The 22,014-nt window shown below is 40.5% G+C and overlaps 1 protein-coding gene across 2 annotated transcripts in view; it reads left to right on the forward strand.

The window, feature by feature from the left end:
- The window catches only part of LOC117265754 (potassium-transporting ATPase alpha chain 1), a 37,816-nt gene that overhangs the window by 6,456 nt on the left and 9,346 nt on the right, over positions 1–22,014 (forward strand). Inside the window, exons 2-14 of one of the 2 annotated variants that reach the window (XM_078171513.1) lie at positions 9,246–9,388; positions 10,367–10,471; positions 10,630–10,689; positions 15,199–15,402; positions 15,584–15,697; positions 16,471–16,605; positions 17,532–17,649; positions 17,764–18,032; positions 18,466–18,544; positions 19,549–19,668; positions 19,980–20,089; positions 21,071–21,205; positions 21,422–21,614. In XM_078171513.1, coding sequence (XP_078027639.1) covers positions 9,377–9,388; positions 10,367–10,471; positions 10,630–10,689; positions 15,199–15,402; positions 15,584–15,697; positions 16,471–16,605; positions 17,532–17,649; positions 17,764–18,032; positions 18,466–18,544; positions 19,549–19,668; positions 19,980–20,089; positions 21,071–21,205; positions 21,422–21,614 — 1,654 coding nt within the window. In that variant the 5' untranslated portion in view covers positions 9,246–9,376. Of the gene's footprint in view, positions 1–7,827; positions 9,389–10,366; positions 10,472–10,629; positions 10,690–15,198; positions 15,403–15,583; positions 15,698–16,470; positions 16,606–17,531; positions 17,650–17,763; positions 18,033–18,465; positions 18,545–19,548; positions 19,669–19,979; positions 20,090–21,070; positions 21,206–21,421; positions 21,615–22,014 lie in introns of those variants that run through there. The other variant, XM_033640435.2, reaches the window with a different exon arrangement.

The raw sequence follows: 22,014 nt of genomic DNA on the forward strand, positions 1-22,014 counted from the left end.
GGAGCTTTCTACTCTATCACATAGTCTTCATGAGCAGATGAAGTTTGTGTATCTGTCATATGAAATTCTCCATCATATGATGTCTTAAAATTTGAGCTTGATAGTTCATTTTTGATCTTGAAAACAACAGTCAGCCAAAAGAATCTCCACCAAAGTTCCACTTACTTGCTTTTTCGGGAGCTTCTGACTTTATTGCAAGCAAATAGGTGGAGATTGCTGTGTCGACTGTTGTTTACAAATCAAGAATTATCTCTTGAGCTCATTTTTTTCAGGCCAATGTGAAGAGGTGTAGATTTTTCAGTCTGCTGCTGTTTCAAGGTCAAGAATAGATTTTCAAGGTGAACTGGAGGGAATAACAATTTCCCAGCATGCAGGGCAATAAAGGGTCTATCAACTGCTAGACGTAAAGTCTGATGCACTGCTGACAGACAATGATGCGCTTTTTCCATGTGATCTCCCACACTAGAAAATATGAATATATGGTTCTAGTGTAATCATCTGTTCTTAATACGTATCAATTGATTTTCAGTTATGCCTTGAATGGAAAACAAGGTGGAGGATGTGCAGTAAGACATTACATTGCAGAGGTGTGAAGAGCCCCCTGGCTCTGCAACAGGATATACATAATACGTTTTTGCACATCCGCTTGCACTCTTAGGACATGCTGGGTCTGTGTCACACCTGCCTGTGGTGAAGTTGAACACTCTAGATTCAACCAAGTCACCAGAATAAACGTTAGCATTTTACATTTTTGCAAACCACAGATACGTTACATTTGTATGTTATAATAGCAGATATGTTAAAATGAAGGTCACAGTGTTGTAACCCTGGTTCTGTTAGCGCAGATGGAACCCTCTTCTGGACTCTTTGGGTAATACTCTCCTTTAATCACAAGCACGCCTTCGCTCACTGAAGTTTGCATAATCGTAGCTGGACAATCAGGACAGACCTACCTGATTATGTGTGTAGCCCACAGTATATAAAGGAGACGTACGACAACATCAGCATCCACCACTCTTCAACGAGCAGTTTAGGAGCAACAGGGCTCCTAGGTAGCCTGCCCACTCCTTTATAACCTAAACCCATCAGCCAAAAGATTAAAACCACTGACAGATAAAGTAATCAGTGTAGGCCACTGCAGCAGGGAATAGTATGCAGCCAAACTGGGTGAAGCTATGGCCTAACCTTGCAGGGGTCGAAAGACAAGCAACAGACTTCCTGCACACCATATTTCCTGGGTCATCAAAGAGCACATAAACATGTAGGTGTGTCATACGTAGAGGAGAGTCATATATATTGTCGGCTCTGTAAGTGTTCGGATAGGCATTACTTGATTGGCTGGCTATGTATGCAGATTTCAGTGGGTGAATCCGTGCTTGTGATTGTGGAGGAGAATATTACCCTTTACCCAGTAAAGGGTGGAGCCTGTGTGAAATAGAACTCTCTCTTTCTTTAGGTTCCAACAACGCTGTCGTTAATGTGACATTAGGATTTTGGCACAAACCCATTGGTTATGGTTAGGACAAGATCATGATCTGGCTTAGAATACCTGCTTAAAAATCCTCAGTTTCTGTGACCTAAAACTCAGTTTGCATAGGTGAGAGGCCAAAACATAAAGAAAAATATCTGTTCACAAAAATATCTGTGAACATGTAGCTGAGGAGCAGAGGTGTATAGTAACGAAGTAGATGTACTTCGTTACACTACTTAAGTAGTTTTTTTGAGGATTTGTACTTTACTTGAGTTTTTTTTTTAGTCAAGACTTTTACTTTTACTTTACTACATTTAAAAGTTAAAAAAATATACTTTTACTTCTTTACTTTGACATTTGCCATCTCGTTACTCGTTACAAATTAAAATAATCAAAGAGATATCTGGAATGCGCGGGTCCGAGAGGACGAGAAGAATCACATACGGTACTCTCGCGAAGATTAAGATGAAGGGCGGGATGCGCGGGGCGGCAGAGATCTGTAGCACTGTAAACATGGCAGCCGCAGAACATGTCGACAACGAGGGGGAGACAGAAGACGGTACAGCTTCGGCAGAAGACGACGGTCACCCGTGGTCATACCTGGCAACAATGTTCAGCTACCTCGGGATGGGGGTAAATCCCAAAACCTACTGAATGAAGTGCATGTTGTGCCTTCCAAAGTGCCACGAGATAAAGGCGTTTAACAACTCTCCATCCAACCTTAAGAAACACATTGAGGTAAGTGAATTAAGTAAGTTAATCGCTGCCAATGTCATGTCATGTGGCAGGAGGAGTATAAATATTAGTGCTGGGCCGTTAACGAGCGTTAACGACGCCGTTACCGATGGCCGGTAACGGTGTTACCGACGGTCGTTAACGGCCCAGTACTAATAAATATGTGCTAATAGTTTTACATAGTTTTAGCCAACATTTTGGCCTTTTCGTTAGCCAACATTACGTGCTAGTAAGAAGCAAGTTGCTAACGCTATGTGCTAATAACATAAGCAACTTGCCTGTAGATAATATCTTGCGGAAAATTGTTCTGCAGCAGTGTCAATAAAACAAGGTTAGCATCTTAACTTACTCAAACGAGGCAGTTTTCCTCCTGCATGATACATTTTTAATATCAAGTGCTTCACCTTTTTATGAAAAATACACAATCAAATCATACAAGATCAGTAACTTGAAGTTAAGCATTGGGTTATTGTTTGTTGTTGTGTGTTCATAGGAGCTGTAGTAAAATAGCATGCCGTTCAATAAAATGGCTTTGTTTTTGTTTTTTAAATTGTATTTGCTGTACAGCAATTAGATGTCCAAGCTCAGTGTGCTGTATTATGTTTTAGCTTTAAACAATTTGGTATTTTTGAAAGATAAAATATAGTTGACAGTTGACCAACATTTTTTTTTATCAATGTTGGACATGCCCACAAATGGGACACCAGGGTGAAAGTGGTTAGAACAATCCAGACCTATCATTGTGGTAACTGTTGAATGATGTCTTGAGTATCATTTAAACTAATATTGTTATTTCTTTTACTTTTGTGTTTTTCATGTAGAGAGCACATCCACACCATCTCAAAAAAAAAATATGAGCAGCTGACTTCACAGAAAAGAAAGAGGGCTTCGGAAGCTGGGACCTCCACCATCAAACAGACCACCTTGCTGGATACCCGATCCATATCTCAGAGTGCAGTTGACAGGGCCGTTGTTCAGTATGTTGTCAACGGGCTCCAGCCATTGTCAACTGTTGAAAATGAAGCCTTCAGAGAGCTTCTCACAGATCTCCTTCCTACTGCCAAAGTCATCACACGGGTCACCCTGAGATCAAGGATTGAAGATTTAGCAAAGACAATGAAAAACGTGTTAACTGAGGAGATGAGTAAAGTGGATCACATCGCCACCACTACAGACTGCCGGTCAGTTAGGAGAAGGAGATTCCTTGGTGTGACTGCCCATTGGGTGAACCCTACAGACCTAACTAGACGATCAGCAGCCCTAGCTTGCAGACAGCTAAGAGGTTCCCACACCTTTGATGTTTTGGCCACCGCACTCAATGACATCCATTCTGAATATGGCATCAGGAACAAAGTTGTGAGGACAACAACCGATAATGGCTCCAACTTCCTGAAGGCTTTTCAAATTTTTAGTGTGGACAAAAACAATAATGAAGCAGAAGAGGAAGAGAAAGAGGATGAGGAAGGGAATAAGATGGAGGAGGGAGTGGAATTTGTTGACGTGACTTCGGTCCTAGATGAGAATGATGGCTTTGAGTTTGAGCTTCCAAAACATCAACGATGTGCTTGTCATCTCCTCAACTTAGTGTCTACAGTTGATGCTGAAAAAGCAACAGCCAACGATGGATACAAAAAACTGCAACGCTCAACATTCAGCAAGTGTTATGGGCTGTGGAATAAGTGTGGAAGATCCTGCCAAGCAGCTGAAGCTGTGGAAGATGCCTGCTCCCTCCAGCTGCTACGACCAAACGCCACCAGGTGGAGCTCCATGTTTATGGCTGTGGAAAGGCTCCTCAAGATTCTGAGAGAGAGAAGGGAGAGCCAGCTTTGAGAGAGATCTGTGTAGAACTGAAGGTTCCAATGTAAGTTTGAATTATGTATTTATCTATTTTTTTTATTTTTGGGTACAATATTCATGCATAATTGTGAAACAGTGGTTTGTTTTCTCCCTAACAGGTTCCATCCAGTTGAGCTCACTTTCCTCAAAGAGTACTACACCACCATGAGCCCTGTCGCCCAGTCCATTAACATCCTCCAAGGAGAAGTGGAAGTCCAGATGGGATGGCTTCTTCCGACTATTTCCCTGATGAGCAGCAAACTGGAAAAAATAAAGATTGCACTGAAGCACTGCAAGCCGTCGGTTGAAGCCATTCAAGTGGGCATCCAGAACCGTTTTGGTGAAATGTTAAGAGACCCTGAATTGGTTGCTGCAGCGATTCTCATCCCAAAATTCAAAACGGCCTGGATCCAAGATGATGCTACACTGAAAACTGGTAAGACAACATGGAGAAAATATTCATTAAATTACAAATTTAATGTACGTTTACTACATTTATGTTATTTTATTACTCATCGAATAGAAGTTGAGCCAATATCTAAGATGTCTAATTGTCAGAGTCAAGACTTTAAATTTGTGATTCTCTCCTTATCTATTCCCTGAATTTGTGAAAGTAGGCAATCTGCAAGCTCACACTGCCTTGGTTGTAGATCTGTTATTTTCACAATTTGTCTCAACTTTTTTTCTATTTTATTTCTTTTTTTGTGTGCTAATTTTGGCATTTTGTTTCTGATAGTGTTGTTAGTCAATGTAATATTATTTATTCCTTTAGAATTATGGAAAATGTCATAAATGTAATTAAATTTGTCCAATAAAAATGTGACTGTACTAATGCTAGTGTCACCCTCCTTGTGTTTCAGGGTTGGACTACATCAGGGAGCAGTTGGAGGATCCTTCCATTTCAGCAGATGCTGGATCTGGCTCATCTGATGAGGGAGACTTCTTCCACATCCTGAAAAGTTCCCACAAAACACCAAGCGCCACCAAGCAGCTTGATTCGTACCTGGCCTACTCAACAGATGACATCAAGATTCTCAAGACGTTTCCTGTGGTTCTCAAGTTGTCTGTCAAACTCAACACACCTCTGCCTGCTTCTGCAGCTTGCAAAAGGCTGTTCAGCATAGCAGGTCTCATCTTCAGCCCAAAAAGAGCACGGCTAGCTGCGGACACTTTTGAAAATCAGCTTCTGCTGAGGGTGAACCGCAAGTTCAACTTCTCCACTTGAACCAGAAAGTTTGTGTGTGTGGTAGTGTGCCTCAGTTCATGAGGATTCCCCCAACATAGTTAAAAAGTGAAAAAGTGGTCCTTGTGTTAAATTTTGCAAGACATTGTTTATTTTTTGAGTTGTATTCTATACCACATTTCATTCACCTGAAAAAGTGAAAAAAAAAACAAGGGGAGAATAATTTTTGGTTGTTTTGCTTCTTTTCATGCGTACTATAAAATACTTGTACTTGTACTTTTACTTTTGATACTTGAGTATATTTTTTCACAAGATACTTTTGTTACTTAAGTACATTTAATGTGAGCTACTTTAAGACTTTTACTCAAGTAATTTTCTTATAGGTGACTTTAACTTTTACCAAAGTCATTTTCAGTTATGGTACTTATACTTTTACTTAGTTATTTTTTTCAAGTACTTTATACACCTCTGCTGAGGAGTGGGAGAGTGTCAGTGGATAGCCGTGCCCACACCAAACAGAGACTGACAGGGGGAGACAGGAGACCCAGAGGAGGAGGGAAACAGGGAAACACAAGTCTGTAACAGAGACATGGCCCTGGGGCTTATATTTGCTGTGTTGCTCCCAGTTTACAATGCAACAGACTAGCTTTTTGTTTGTTTTGTCATTTGAGTGAGACCATCCATCAGCTGCAAAGGACAGAGAGTTTTTGTGTTAGATACCACATGTGTGTGTTGGCCCCTCTGTCTGTCTCTTATTCTTTTGTTAGCCCATTGCTCCTCTATTCTCTCCCTCCTCACCTGTCCACCCAGCAAGGTGTAATTAGAACTGATAAATTCGGGCTGATAGCTTTGATTGCACAGCCACTGTCACTTTAGAGTAAACAGTACAGAGCAATATTGACTCTCTCAAACACAACTTATCTCACCTGCCTCCTATTTACCCAGCATGCAACATGTTCTGGACAGGAACAGTTAAGGGACAGGGTGACCTTATCCCCACTTTTACTTACTTCTCCTCAATACAGGATAATAGGATAAAGGATTCAAAATGGTGTTTTTGTAATGTGAAGTTATGGCCCCATGTTGTGGAGTAATTAGTCTAGTATTAAAATCAGTAGGCTGGATGTGTGTTTTCAGGTGGGATATTTCTTTCAGGCAATATTACTCATCAATTTTATTTTATGATAGCCACCATCTACATCTGTATCTTCAATAGTGTGCCGTATTTTGACCTCTACTTTCTAAGCATAGTAGTTCTTTGTCAGAGGTTTTGATATTTAGAGAGCATGGTAGAGAAGGCTGCTAACGCTTATCTGATAAAATGACCCTCAACTGCCTCGGCTAATGTCACTGAACATTTGTTTTCTTGATATTCTTGACTAGTCATTTAGGTCAATATTCGTAAATAAGATTTTTGTTTCATTAAAAAAACATAATCTGTATCAAAAGCCCTATAGGTAAAACTCTGAATTTAGTGGTACCACCCTCTGTCAGTTTAAATTGCAGTCTGTAGACAAAATGACAGATGAGGTCCACACACCTGCAGAGAGGAGTGTATTAATTTAATTTGGTGGACATACAGAGTGAGTGGCCATTAAGAAAACACACAGAGCCTGTTTATCTCTGGTATTAACATGCGTATTTGGTGATTTGATCACAAGTGGACAGTGTAAATGACCACAAAGACGCATTGTGATCCCATCACTCAGACCACTTCTTGAGGTGGTCTGGGATACATTTGACCATTTGATACATTTGTTCTTTTATAGCGTAAATGCTAATGCATCCTGATACGCACCTGACAAGGTCTTCGCCACCAATACAGGACTCTGTGTTTTAAGCTCTATAAGTTGCCGTTTTATGACGATATGGAGGCAGTGTTGTGTGACCGCCCATCGTTTTGCCCTGTGGAAGGAGATGCGTTGGATTCTGCTGACAGCAGTATCTCCAGCTGTACCAACATGATGCTAATGTTACTAGCTAGCATGCTAGCAAGCATCTAGTGCAGTGGTTCCCAAATGGCCCAGCCACCGGGTCCAGATTCCAGTCATTAGTTCAAGGTCCATGCAGTTTAATGTATTCAGCATCATGCTTGTGTTTGGCCATGGCGTTGAGCTAGTTTGCTCTCACTGTTAAGTAGCTGTCCATTAGTCACTCACTCTACAACAGGACACGATGCTGTAAAGTAAAAGCTCTGTTCCAGTAATTCACTGTACTTAAAAGCAAAGTGTGTTTTTTAACAAACTTGACATCTTTGCGAGTCACTTGCAGTCCATTCATAATGGACCCGTGACCCACGTTTGGACTGTGACCCACCAGTTGGGAACCACTGATCTAGTGAGAGTATGGATGTAATAACCAGAGGTGGAACCTGGTTATTGTTTTGCAAGTCACAAGTAAGTCTCAAGTCCTGCGCTAATGTCCCCTTACAAGTCCGAAGTCCTAAACTTGAGTTTCGAGTCTTAAACAAGTCGTAATGCGCTGTTAACCAACTGTAATGTCATTTAAACATCATGTTAATTAAGCATTAGCTCCTTATGTTAATACTAGCCACGACTTACTGTTGTCTGTGCAACTTCAAATGTCGAACGAAGTTGGACGTTGTCGCTGCAGTTTATACTGCAGTTCATTTTTTGAACACCACATAGTTTTTGTATGTGAACAAAATTATCTTTGGTGTAATGTTTTTTCAGCTGTCAGTCAGTAACATAACGTTAGTTCTTCATGATTCTCTCTTACAACTTGACTGAATGTTGTTGGACTGGTTCAAACAAACTGGATCTAGGCAATTAAGTGTTGACTTGCTGGACTTCAGAAAATGAAGGGAAATTAATTGCCTCATGGCACACTTTTTAAATGACATACTTTTTCATTCTCAGGCTTGGTGGAAGGCATTTAGTACTTTCAAAAGACAAGCCGTTGTCATCCCATCTTGTCAAATAATACTGCTTTTTTTAGTCGGTCTAAACATCAAAATATGAACAGCGAGATACTCTCCTTCGTTGATTTTGGACGTTACGAACGGTGTCTCAGTTGATGCTTGTTACATACATTGTGTCCTTCAGTCAGTTTCTGCTTCTCAAAATTGACTTAGTACATAGGTAAAACACTGTTTTTATGTTTGGTAAGAAAATCTGAACACAAGTGGACAGCCTGTAACTGTACCATTTAGTCTACAGGAGGAGGAGGAAAAACAACCACAGTGGACATGCTGACACCATTGACTCTCCTCTGGTGTTGATGCTACACTCATACTACGGCTTAGCTGGGATTGGTGTCAGTTGTGACTGCTGATTAACCCCAGATGCAGGCTGTTTTCTCCCTGATGTCTTCTTCCTTTGTGGTTGGTTTTGTGGTGCTGCAGGGCGTCACTTAAAGTCTGGTCTGGTGGCACAGCTGTCAGGTTGAGGATGGTGCATGCTTTTATGAGTTCTCCTGTCTTTTCTATGGGTACATTTGACTGTCAGATCATAGTTATATTGCAGCGGAAATGATGGCTAATTTTCTCTGGACTAGTAAAGCCAGAGATTCTCAGTTAATGCCTACTATATTAAGGCTATCAACCGTGAATGACTTGATGGCCAACAGTAGACTGTAGCTGTGTAGTGCAGCAAATGGATGGAGTTCAATGTCAGGTAGACTGGTACAGTAGGAATGACATTGGTCTGTCTTAACCTTCACTGTTCCTCTGCTCTTTACTCCAATCAGTTTATCAGGAAAAGAAACGTGCAGAGGGGAGATAAGAGATACCAGCACAGCTTATGATACCAGTGTATTTATGTGTGTGTGTGTGTGTTGTGTGTGACCTGTGTAGGGGTGACATTGTTGCTACCTGAGGTACCTTTTTACGCAGGCAGTCGTACTCAAGTGCGTCTTTAAACACAATATGTGCGTGTGCAAGGTGTCCAAAGGTATTTGTGCGCATGTGCATATGAAAAGGGGAGTTGTCATGTATAAAAGGCTTTTCCAGAAAATCTTTCCTGTTTCTGACCATCTTGTGTGTGTGTGTGTGTATGAGAGAGGGAGAAACAGGGTGCGTGTTTGGGACTGGACCCTAACTGACAGCCAAAATTTCGGGGACCAAGAAGAAGGATCGAGTGGTCTGGACCTCCATTGATTTAGGAGAGCAGTCCCCTATCACACCTGCAACCATGAGTAAAAAGGTAGGAGACCCTGCGGATTAGCTGATGATTATTTATCTTGTTTATAATTGGTTGGGCTTTCTAGTAGATTATGGACCTTAACTTTTTTATTACTCATTTGTTTCAGTTTCAAAGTCATATATATTATATTACATTCTAATTGTATTACGTGTAGATTTTGTCATAAAGGTTATACTTAGTTATTGATTGTCAAATGAAGGTCATTCAACTGTTGGTGAATCACTATAAATTCAGTCAGCGAATCAAGCTACAAACTCTCACTTTTTAATGTCTGCACATGTAAATAAAGTAAAAAAAATTGACCACAGTAAAAACAACTAAAATGCATTTCCTGCGATCAGAGTGGACATAATGTACTTCAGTCTGTGAAGTGTCTTTTTGTTTATTTACTGCAAACCAGATTTGTATGCAAATGTGTTTAAATGCAAATCATGATGCAGACATTTTAATTTCATGAGCGCTTAGAGTGGTCCCATATTCACATGTAGTGCAAACAGTCTCTCTGACGAGCACAGAGCAGATACATGCTACATTTAGATTTCCTGTATCAGTGTAATGTGGTACAACTTCCTCACAGAAAAGAAGCAAAAAAAAAAGAATCATCTAGCATGCAACCAAAATCAGCTGCAATACTCTCAGATCTTTACATTTAAAAGCTGAACACCCCCTGACACTCAGCCACCTACCTCACAGTACCTCTGCCCAAAAAGAGTTACAAAACTTGTATTCCTACTGCAGTAACCTTTCTAAACAACACCAAATAGACTGTCACTACTTTTTAATGCAGCTTTGCACACCTGCTCTCACATTTACATAGCTGTTTGTGTTTCAGTGTAATTTATGAGTATTTCATAGATGTATTTTTATGTTGTTCATGACACCCTAACCTAAGACAATTTTCTCTCACGGATAGACAAAAAGGCTTTTTAATCTCAAATCTTGACTATAATTGTTTTGCCAATCGCTGTCTGTGTTCAGGACACGTACGACATGTTTGAGATGGATGGAGATATGGACAAGAAGAAGAAGAAAAAGATGAAGAAGAAGGAGAAACTGGAGGGCATGAAGAAAGAAATGGATATAGTAAGTAAAGACAGAAACCTAGTGGTGTGAGAATATGTTGTAATGATTTCTGTGCAGTTACAACCAACCAGCTATGAATGCATCACCTTGATTCACTCCCATATGCCCTTTAAAAGTTTGGGTTCTGAATTAATGTTGCGATGTGTCTCCCCCTGCAGGATGACCATGAGATTACAATTGAAGAACTTGAAATGAGGTACAACAGTAGTACTACCAAGGTGAGACGTTTCTTCCACGATGACTGTCCGTCTTCAGTCTGTCTCTTTTTAGTGTCTTTTCACTTAATTCTCCTTTATGTTATACAGTTACTTCCTCCTCTCTTCAACCATATCCAACACTCCCCCTTTGTTCTCTCTGTGTGGGTGCTTTAATGTTCCAAAACACTGACTGTGTTAACATGCACTGAATGTTCTGGTTTTTGCCCTTACTCTGAAAAAGACAATATTCCTACTAAGCTGTTTAAATGGCTAATAAAAATAGTATTCCACTAGATAAAAATGAATATTCCACAAATACTTCTGTTTACATGCAGCCGTGCATAGTCCTATTAACGTGCCCTAACATGACATAACAACATATGTTTTTCAAGACCTTGACACACACATCTGTATAAACAAAAAGTTGTTTAATATTGCAGGTGTGTTTTTATCATTATTCGTTATTTTCCTTCATTGGAATTTGATCCAACTGTTTTTAGAACAGTGTTTCAGACCAAATTTCTGTGCGTGCATTTGAGATTTCTTTTGTTCTGCAGCTTAACCTGATATATATTTAACTGCAGGTGACGAAAAATGATGATGAATATTTATATGTGTTATTAGATATATGTGCAAGATTTTGTAGTATGGCCTTTGTATTACTGTTTTTTCCCCATATGGACTTTTTTCTATGTATCTTATTGAATTGTTGTTGTCACTTGTTTTACCACCATGATGGTTAACCACACCTGCCACCACAGAGCTTGTCAGAATGTTGGTGTGCATTATGTGTGTGGTTTTAACTTTTCAAACATTTTCAATTCAATTCAATTCAATTTTATTTATAAAGCCCAATATCACAAATCACAATTTGCCTCACAGGGCTTTACAGCATACGACATCCCTCTGTCCTTAAGACCCTCACAGCGGATAAGGAAAAACTCCCCAAAAAAACCCCCTTTAACGGGGAAAAAAAAAACGGTAGAAACCTCAGGAAGAGCAACTGAGGAGGGATCCCTCTTCCAGGATGGACAGACGTGCAATAGATGTCGTACAGAACAGATCAGCATAATAAATTAACAGTAATCCATATGACACAATGAGACAGAGAGAGAGAGAGAGAGAGAGAGAGAGATGCAGGTAATGACAGTAGCTTACAACAACATTAATGAAAGTAATAATATTATAGTTATAGTTCTGGCTACTGTGGTACAATATGTTGAAAGTATGTATTAATATCTGACAGTATACTTGTGTGACAATAGTCATATGTGTATAATAACAGTAGAAGTATGACTAATGACTAATGATGGCAGCAGCAGCAGGAGGCATCTGGCAGGACCACGGCAGCAGCACAACCACACACGTCACGCTGTCCAGGCACCGCTGTAATATGAGTTAATCTGAGAGACAGTGGAGCACAAAGGCTCCGGAGAAGAAGCCGAGTTAGTGACATCCAGAATGGCCGAGTTAGCAAGATGCAGTAATAGGATGAGAGAGAGAGAGAGAGAGAGAGAGAGAGAGAGAGAGAGAGAGAGGGAGCCCGGTGTATTATAGGGGGTCCTCCGGCAGACTAGGCCTAAGTCAGCCTAACTAGGGGCTGGTACAGGGCAAGCCTGAGCCAGCCCTAACTATAAGCTTTATCAAAGAGGAAAGTCTTAAGTCTAGTCTTAAATGTGGAGACGGTGTCTGCCTCCCGGACCGTAACAGGAAGATGATTCCACAGGAGAGGAGCCTGATAGCTGAAGGCTCTGGCTCCTGATCTGCTTTTGGAGACTTTAGGGACCACGAGTAACCCTGCGTTCTCAGAGCGCAGTGTTCTGGTGGGATAATATGGCACTATGAGCTCTCTAAGATATGACGGAGCTTGACCATTTAGAGCTTTATAAGTTAACAGTAGGATTTTAAATTCAATTCTGGATTTTACAGGGAGCCAGTGCAGAGAAGCTAAAACAGGAGAAATATGATCTCGTTTCTTAGTTCCTGTTAGTACACGAGCTGCTGCATTCTGAATTAGCTGGAGAGTTTTTAAGGACTTACTAGAGCTACCTGATAATAGAGAGTTACAGTAATCCAGCCTTGAGGTAACAAAAGCGTGGACCAATTTTTCTGCATCTTTTCGGGTCAGGATAGGCCTAATTTTCGCAATATTACGCAGATGAAAAAATGCAGTCCGTGAGGTTTGCTTTAAATGAGAATTAAAAGACAAATCTTGATCAAATATTACTCCGAGGTTTCTTACGGTAGTGCTAGAGGCCAGAGCAATGCCATCTGGAGAAACTATGTCATCAGATAAAGAGTCTCTGAGTTGTTTGGGGCCAAGAACAATAACTTCAGTTTTGTCTGAATTTAACATCAGGAAATTGGTGCATATCCAATTTTTTATGTCTTTAAGGCAGTTATAGAGTTTAGTTAATTGATTACTTTCTTCTGGCTTCATCGATAAATACAACTGTGTATCATCCGCATAACAATGGAAATTTATAGAGTGATTTCTAATGATGTTACCTAAAGGAAGCATATATAGAGTAAATAGGATTGGTCCGAGCACAGAACCTTGCGGAACTCCAAAACAAACTTTGGTACGTAAGGATGATTCATTACGAACGTCAACAAATTGAAAACGATCAGATAAATAAGATTTAAACCAGCTTAGTGCTGAACCTTTTAGGCCAATTAAGTGATCCAGTCTCTGCAGTAGAATTTGATGGTCAATTGTGTCAAACGCCGCACTAAGATCTAATAAAACAAGAACAGAGACGAGTCCTTTGTCTGAAGCAATCAGAAGGTCATTTGTAATTTTAACTAGTGCTGTCTCAGTGCTATGATGCACTCTAAATCCTGACTGAAATTCCTCAAATAAATTATTATCCTGGAGAAAATCACACAGCTGGTCTGCGACTACTTTCTCAAGGATCTTTGACATAAAGGGAAGATTAGATATTGGTCTATAGTTGGCTAACACCTCTGGATCCAGGGTGGGCTTTTTTAGGAGAGGTTTAATTACAGCTACCTTAAAAGACTGTGGTACATAGCCTGTTAATAGGGATATATTGATCATATCTAATATATGAGTGTTAACTAAAGGAAAGACCTCCTTAAGTAGCCTAGTTGGGATGGGGTCTAAGAGACACGTTGATGATTTAGATGAAGAAATCACTGCGGTCAATTCTTGAAGAGAAATTGGGGAGAAGCAATCTAAATATATATTAGATTCTACAGCTGTGTTTGAGGTTAGATAGGTAGGCCTACCATCTGAGGGCAGGAGGTCATGAATTTTGCCTCTAATAGTTAGAATTTTGTCATTAAAAAAGCTCATAAAATCATTACTGCTAAGGGCTAAAGGAATACAAGGCTCAATAGAGCTTTGACTCTCAGTCAGCCTGGCTACAGTGCTGAAAAGAAACCTGGGGTTGTTCTTGTTTTCTTCTATTAATGCTGAGTAATAGTTTGCTCTGGCATTGCGGAGGCCCCTCTTATAAGTTTTGAGACTGTCTGTCCAGATTAAACGAGATTCTTCCAGTTTGGTTAATCGCCAATTCCTTTCAAATTTTTGCGATATTTGTTTTAACCTACGGGTTTGAGAGTTATACCAAGGAGCAAACTTTCTTTGCTTTGTTAACTTCTTTTTAAGAGGAGCTACAGAGTCGAGCGTTGTTCGCAGCGAGCCTACGGCGCTATCAACAAAATGATCAATTTGGGAGAGGTTAAAGTCGGCACGGGAAACCTCTGTTACTGAAGGTATTGGTATTGAATTTAACGACGACATTTTGACCTGATGAAAATCCAAGTATGATTCAAACATTGTCTTTATTAAACTTGGGTGGCATGGAATAAGTGTGTGGGTGTTACTTTTCTCCTTAGTTCACACAGTTTTTTTGATAGCCTCGCACCTATGTGATGTGCCTTTTAATTATTCTCCACTGCTGGTGGATTTGTTTGATTGTGCAAACACAGCCTCCCTCTTTATTCCTTCAGCCACCTTCTTGAAAAGATCGGTGTTGTGATATTTCTGTATGTCCAAAAACCTGTTGATATCCATGTTTTTATAATGTTTAAATGTAGGTTTGTTTCTTCTTCTGACCAGAAATGTGGGCTTTTCTTTTGGACATGTATTTCTACCCGCAGGGTAAACTACTGGCTACAACCATTGTTTACAGCGTATCCAGGACAACTCATAGAGCCTACTGTAAACAGGCAAGAGGCCATGTGTCACAAACTGCCACAAAAGTCCCAGTTGAGACACACCTCATGATTGGGCTGTATACATGTCCATAAATGCTCAAAAACCAGAATAACACTGTCATATCTCACATGTTAACTGGAAAATACTGCATTTAAAAAGAAACGCTTAATGTGGAATATCTAAATGCAGTATGGTGTTTACATGACCTGTATTAAAGTCAGAATATTGTCGCATTCAGAGTAGTAGTGGAATCTTAGTGTGCATGTAAACATTGTCAATGGGCTCCTTCTTTTTCCCCAACTATACTCATTTATTCAATCTGTTTTTCTGCCCTCCATCCACAGGGTTTGACCACCACCTTTGCCCGTCAAGTCTTGGAGAGAGACGGTCCTAATGAACTGAAGCCCCCCAAAGGAACTCCAGAGTATGTGAAGTTTGCCAGGCAGCTGGCTGGAGGACTGCAGTGTCTGATGTGGGTCGCAGCTGTCATCTGCTTCATCGCCTTTGGAATTGAACTTGCGAGAGGGAACTGGACCTCCTTTGACGATGTGAGTTGTTATATTTTTGTGCACCGTTGGAAAAAAAGAGAAAAAGAATGCATGTGGGGCTGATCCCTCCTTCTTTGAGCAGGAGGGATCAGAGAGGGACAGAGACAAAGATACAAGGAAGGGGGGGGTGGGGTGGGACATTTTAAGTCATTTTACGGATACATCTTCTTTCTCACTCCAGCTGTACCTGGCCATCACTCTAATTGCTGTCGTCGTGGTAACTGGTTGCTTTGGTTACTACCAAGAATTCAAGAGTACCAACATCATTGCTAGCTTCAAGAATCTGGTGCCACAGGTAAGTTGCACAAAAGTGGGGAATTTAGTGGCATCTAGCAGTGAGCTGAAACTTCTTCTGGTTAGAATTCCTTAAGTGTTCATTGTTCATGAGGTTTTTATCGGAGATCGCATATCAGAGACGGCCCATTAGCTTAGCACCTGCTAATGTGTGCTTTTTTTCTCTGATAACTTAGGATGCGGACGTTAACGAGGTTTTCAAAGGGAGCTGAATTATCAGTTGATGTCTCTTTCTCTCCAAAACTAACAGACCCTGTGATTAAAACCAGTAAAAAACACTGAATAAAGTAGTTTCACGCTAGAAAGCAGTGTTTTTCCAACGCTGCTTGTCGCAGAGGGGCTGTTAACTATGGTGGCCGATACGAAAACACAAATGGCCTTAATATCTAGAGCCAGTGTTTGGTTTGTCTAATTTGGGCTACTGTAGAAACATGGTTGACTCTGTGGACGAGCACCTGCTCCCTCTGTAGATATATACGGCTCATTCTAATGCAGCAAAAACACAAGGATTCTTATTTTCAGGTTATCATACACTAAAGAAAACACAATTCTTATATTCTATATCTGCCAGTATATCCTCCTAAATCCTAAACACTGGACCTTTTTAACCAGTTAAAAAAGTGCAACTCCATTTCCATACATTGTTACAATTTAATATGAACAGCTTTCCTTTTTTTCATTTTCTTTGACTCCCATTTCACTCTGCCACCCTGTCTTCCTGTGATTATCTCCGCTAATGTTTGCTAATTACACTCCCAATCTCCCAAAAAATAGCAAGCTATTGTGATCCGTGATGGCCAGAAAAACCAGATCAATGCCAACCAGTTGGTGGTGGGGGATTTGGTGGAGATCAAAGGAGGCGACAGAGTCCCTGCTGACATTCGCATTATCACTGGTCAAGGCTGTAAGGTAGATCGCACACACATACTGTATGCCCTCCACTCATATGGACTCATGACACGTGTCATGATACAAGCTTAAGATCAGACATTGAATTTCTACATTAAAGTCAAAAATCAGTGTATGTTCTCCAAATGTCTGCATGTAGTCAAAGTTGGTACTGGTAAATGAAATTAGGCCAGTAAGACCATCCTGATCATGTGAGCTCAACATTCTGTTTTGTTCTCTGTATCAGTCTGGAGACTCAGTGCCATCTCGTATCCAGAAATTAAAATCCAGACGGGGCCAATCAGGGATCCGCACCATAGTTGACAACATAAGTAGCCAATCAGGGACTGTGTTGTAGTTGATGATGTAAAATGCACGCTGCAGCTTGCAGAACAATAATGGCAGCTCCTGAAACAAGCAAGCGCTAACTCTAATGTTAGTGGAGTAAACACGGCAATAAAAGAGTCTGTAACAACGATTAAAGTACAACAGTAAGCATTCATGGAGTTTCTTGGAGGAAAAGACATTTTCGCCTTTCCTCTGACTGGATTTGGCAAAAGCTTGATTTATCAGCTGGCTTGTTGGTGATGTAGATGTTCCCTGGTGTTTTGTTACAGTGACTGGCTGAAGGAGTTTGTCTGTTACAGCGAGTACTCCCACCTACTAAAAGTGTTTGGGGCACTGTTTGAGTCTAGACTGATACAGAGAGCAAAACAAAATGCTTAGCTCACGTCATCAGGATGGTCTTACCAGGCTAATCTGAAAAAACATTTTCAACCTTTTTAATTACAGCATCCTCAGCGTAATGTGCTCAGTACTTACACAGTATTTAACAGCATGTGACCAGTACCTAGAACTCATATTTTAGGGGCAAGCATGGGCCAATCCATTATCAGACATCCTCCTTTGTCATGTGGAACCTTTTGTGAATGTACTTTTTGTGCCAGGTGGACAACTCGTCCTTGACTGGCGAGTCCGAACCGCAAACCAGGAGTCCAGAATGCACTCATGAGAATCCACTAGAGACCAGGAACATTGCTTTCTTCTCCACAACATGTCTGGAAGGTACAGTGCAGTAAACAGAACATACATATACAAGCCTGGACTAGATAGAATCTATTTAGTCATTTATTTGTTAGTAAGTGAACATGAGAACAACGTCTCCTCTCTCTTCTCCAGGTGTAGCCACTGGTATGATCATTAACACAGGTGATCGTACCATCATCGGTCGGATTGCCAGCTTGGCGAGTGGCGTCGGCAACGAGAAGACACCCATTGCCATAGAAATCGAACATTTTGTTGACATCATCGCCGGTCTTGCAATCTTTTTCGGGTTCACCTTCTTTGTGGTTGCCATGTTCATCGGATACGCCTTCCTGGAAGCCATGATCTTCTTCATGGCTATCGTGGTGGCTTATGTGCCAGAGGGGCTACTTGCGACAGTTACTGTGAGTCACTGCAACAAATGTGAATTTCTGTTACACCATTGTTGCGTGACGTCTAGTTTCGATCATGTCTTTGCATATCAGATCAGGGGTCTCATTTACAAAACAGTGTGGAGCATTCATACTAAAAATTCCACCTCACTATCTGCATCGCCAATTTATTGTCTCCAAAATGTTCGTAAGCATGGGTGACAGTTTCTCCCATTAAGTCTGTTTCTCATAGATGACAGCTTTTTCATGGTGAGTGGCATACGTCTTTTTCAGGCCTCGTTTTGTGCAATGTTTATGAATGAGACCCCTTGACTATATGAATGCTCATTTTGGACAATGGCACCAATGCAGAATCATATCCTTTGTATTAGTGAATGTAATATGTATGCAAAATGAATGTGGATGTAAAAGTCAGTCTGTAACAGGCTGTGTCTTTGGTTAACAGGTATGTCTGTCGCTGACTGCTAAACGACTTGCCAGGAAGAACTGCGTTGTGAAGAACCTGGAGGCTGTGGAGACGTTAGGTTAGTTTGCCTGAACACCACACACACATCCTGTTCGGTGACATAAAGACAGAAGATTTGACTTGAGAAGTTTGGCCTTTATTAAGCGATTCCAGCATGCATGCAGGGGCTGAATTTACGGCGATGGTACAGGGAACACTTTTTCAGAGGGCAGTCAAAAAAGTAAAGTTATATTAAAAAGAAAAACTAACAAACAGCAGAAACTGCACACAGTAATTCTGAAGGTGTGGAACATACTGTACATCAATATAGATGACATGACAGCTCCAAGTGAAGCCAAAACATCTTGATGGTCCCTGGTGTCTGGCTGCAGTCTAGGTCATAAACCCCGCCCCCTTCCCCCTTCATGTTAGTGGATAGGACATACTTAAAGACCAAAGTACATGTCAAATAAATTTTTCCCAAAGATAGTTTATGTCATTTTAGGTAGTTCTTATCAAACTGATGTTTATTCAAGTGATCATATTTCTGATAAGTTTGGTTTTATTAGTTATTTGATGCTATAAAAATTGGGTGTGATGTCATGTTTGATAGCTGTGCATGCCAGTTGGTGTGCTTGCTATCAATGGTGCTGCTTGCGATATGTCGGATTGGTATATGGGTGGGAACTAGATATTGCTGAGATCGCTACTGCCCAGACTCTGGTTTCAAATTACATCACCAGGGCAAGATTGCACCACCTTCATTTTGTGCCAGGTTTCTTAATCAGTGTGATGGCCTGAACTACGCCAGCATACCATCATAAATTACCTCAAGTGAAGCCTCATTTCCACCAAGCACTGCGGTTCAGTTCATTATACATTAGAAAATTTTTGCATTTCCGTCGTAAAAAGTTTGTGGATGGTACCAATAGCACCGTTCCATTCTGTATGTTTTTTGACAACCCTCTGTAGACGTACGTACAGTAGCACACCAAAAATACATCTTGCATTTACCACTCATCGCTATGGGTGCTGCCAAAGAGAACGAAATTGAGATTGTAACTTCAAGCTGTGTGTGTTTAGGCTCCACTTCAGTGATCTGTTCTGATAAGACTGGTACCCTGACCCAGAACAGGATGACTGTAGCCCATCTTTGGTTCGACAACCACATCCATGCTGCTGATACCACTGAAGATCAGTCAGGTAAACACATGAGTAAAAGCTTTATCAAAGTCACTGCTGTTGTAAGCAGTGTTATAATGTAGATCGTTTTTTGTTTCTTTATTATTATATTTTTATTTTCATTTATTTTTTCTAACCAAAGCTTGTTTGTTTCTTTTAAACATGTCCGAAATAACATTATTCTATCTATTCTATCTATCAGATGTGATATAAATTATAATGCGCTAACTTGTAGGTTGCTATTTCAGCCATTATGTGTATTTAAAAGGTGGATTAATGTTTCTTCACATATGAGTAATCTGTTACTAATCATGTGATTGTGTGGTTTCCAGGCCAGAGTTTTGACCAGTCATCAGAAACATGGCGTTCACTGGGGAGAGTGGCTTCGCTGTGTAACAGAGCTACATTCAGACCAGATCAGGATGGTGTGCCTATTCCTAAGGTACCTGTTCATAGTTTTAAGACGTTTGTAGTAAACACCCATGTGGCGCCATACTGAGCACACAAAGTGTTACATCTTGCTCCAGCTTGCAGTTTTTCCTACATTTTGTTATGTTTGTGTCAACCCTGTAAGACCAACCAAAGACCCATTTTGTCTATTTTAAGGGAGGAATAGGGGATTTTTAGAGGGAGATAATAGGTCAACAGTATATGCCTCGTATAAGTGGTTTACATAATCTGAAAGCATGGTGTGTTAACAGGGCTTAGAACATTGTGATGGGAGTATCATGATCATTTATGTGTTATAAGTGGTTGCAACAATTTTTGGGTCGATACTATTTGTGACATACATTTGGTGGTTAATTAAAGCATTTTTGACAACTGGAGAATTTATAAAAATGGTCAATAATTCCTCCAAAATACCACATTAAGACACCAGGACCTTGAGGAACACTGTAATTTGTGCTCATTGAATCCACAAGAGTCTCCGCTTTCAAGTCATACCCAATGTTTACAATTACAACACTGTTTATGGACCCCATATGCAGAAATATTCAAATACAGTGGGTGGTGTTAGCACACTTGTACTGCATGAGAGAAACTGCATGGGACTAGCATAAAGTGGGCATATCTGTAAACGGGAGACTCATGGGTACCCACAGAACCCACTTTTATTCAGATATCTCGAGGTAAGAGGTCATGGGACCCCTGTGACAATGGCCATATCAGTTTCTCCCTTGCCAAAATTGAGCCTAACTTTGGAGTGTGATTAAGCCCCCTGTCCAACAAGCTAGCATGACATGGCTGCTACCAAAGGATATACTCGAGGTTTAAAACTCAGCCCACTACAGGCTCTGAAGGACAGTAAGTCCCACAGCATCGTTAAAGAAGCCATTTTGCCCCCTTTTTTTAAATTAAAAATTATTCTAAGATAGATTTGTTTATTTTGTCTCTTTGTATCTGACTCTGACGTCTCACACAGAGGCTTGTGGTGGGAGATGCATCGGAGACGGCTCTGCTGAAGTTCACTGAGCTCACTATAGGGAACGTCATGGACTACCGTAATCGTTTCAAGAAAGTGGCTGAAGTGCCCTTCAACTCTACCAACAAGTTCCAGGTGGGAGCAAGGCTTTTTTTTAATCACCCTTGATGAATAACTATTTGTAAACCAGAAAAGTGGGCAAAACATTTATTTTTAATATTTAATTATATCATCTGGAGTTTCCGACTTTGATAATGTCATAGTACTGTACTGTAATTCTGGATTCACGGTGGATCTAAGTGCTCTTATTAATTTTATTTAGCTTTTAATAACCTGTGTCTCTCTGTCCAGCTGTCTATCCATGAACTGGAGGATCCTCTGGACCTGCGCTACCTGATGGTGATGAAGGGAGCACCAGAACGTATCTTAGAGCGCTGCTCCACCATTTTGATAAAAGGCCAGGAGCTGCCTCTGGATGAACAGTGGAGTGAAGCCTTTCAAACCGCTTATATGGACCTGGGAGGACTGGGAGAGAGAGTACTGGGTAAGACTGCTTATGATGACCATGGTGTGACTGAATTATGTGACTTGTAATACTGAAAACAGTTTTGCTTACACTACATTGGAAAAAACAAAAACAACTCATTAGTGTGGTGTAAAACTCCAAAGCCTCAGTCACTAAATATACAATCAGTTATATTTCTTAGTTTTTAAAGGAATATTTCACCCCCCCAAATGATCATCTGTATATCAATTACCCACTGTAACCAGTGTAACCAGTGTTATGTTGAATTTGTAAAGAAAACTTTGCCTCTGATGAATTAAGAATAAAAAAACAGAATTGAGATTGAGATTGAAGTCGTCAGGGTCTGCATATCAAAACATCAGTTTGCAAACTCGTGATGTATTATCCACATCTCATTTATCTGGACGTCTGCTCAGTA

This window comes from Epinephelus lanceolatus, chromosome 10, assembly GCF_041903045.1.
Source record: "Epinephelus lanceolatus isolate andai-2023 chromosome 10, ASM4190304v1, whole genome shotgun sequence".
Lineage (NCBI taxonomy): Eukaryota > Metazoa > Chordata > Actinopteri > Perciformes > Serranidae > Epinephelus > Epinephelus lanceolatus.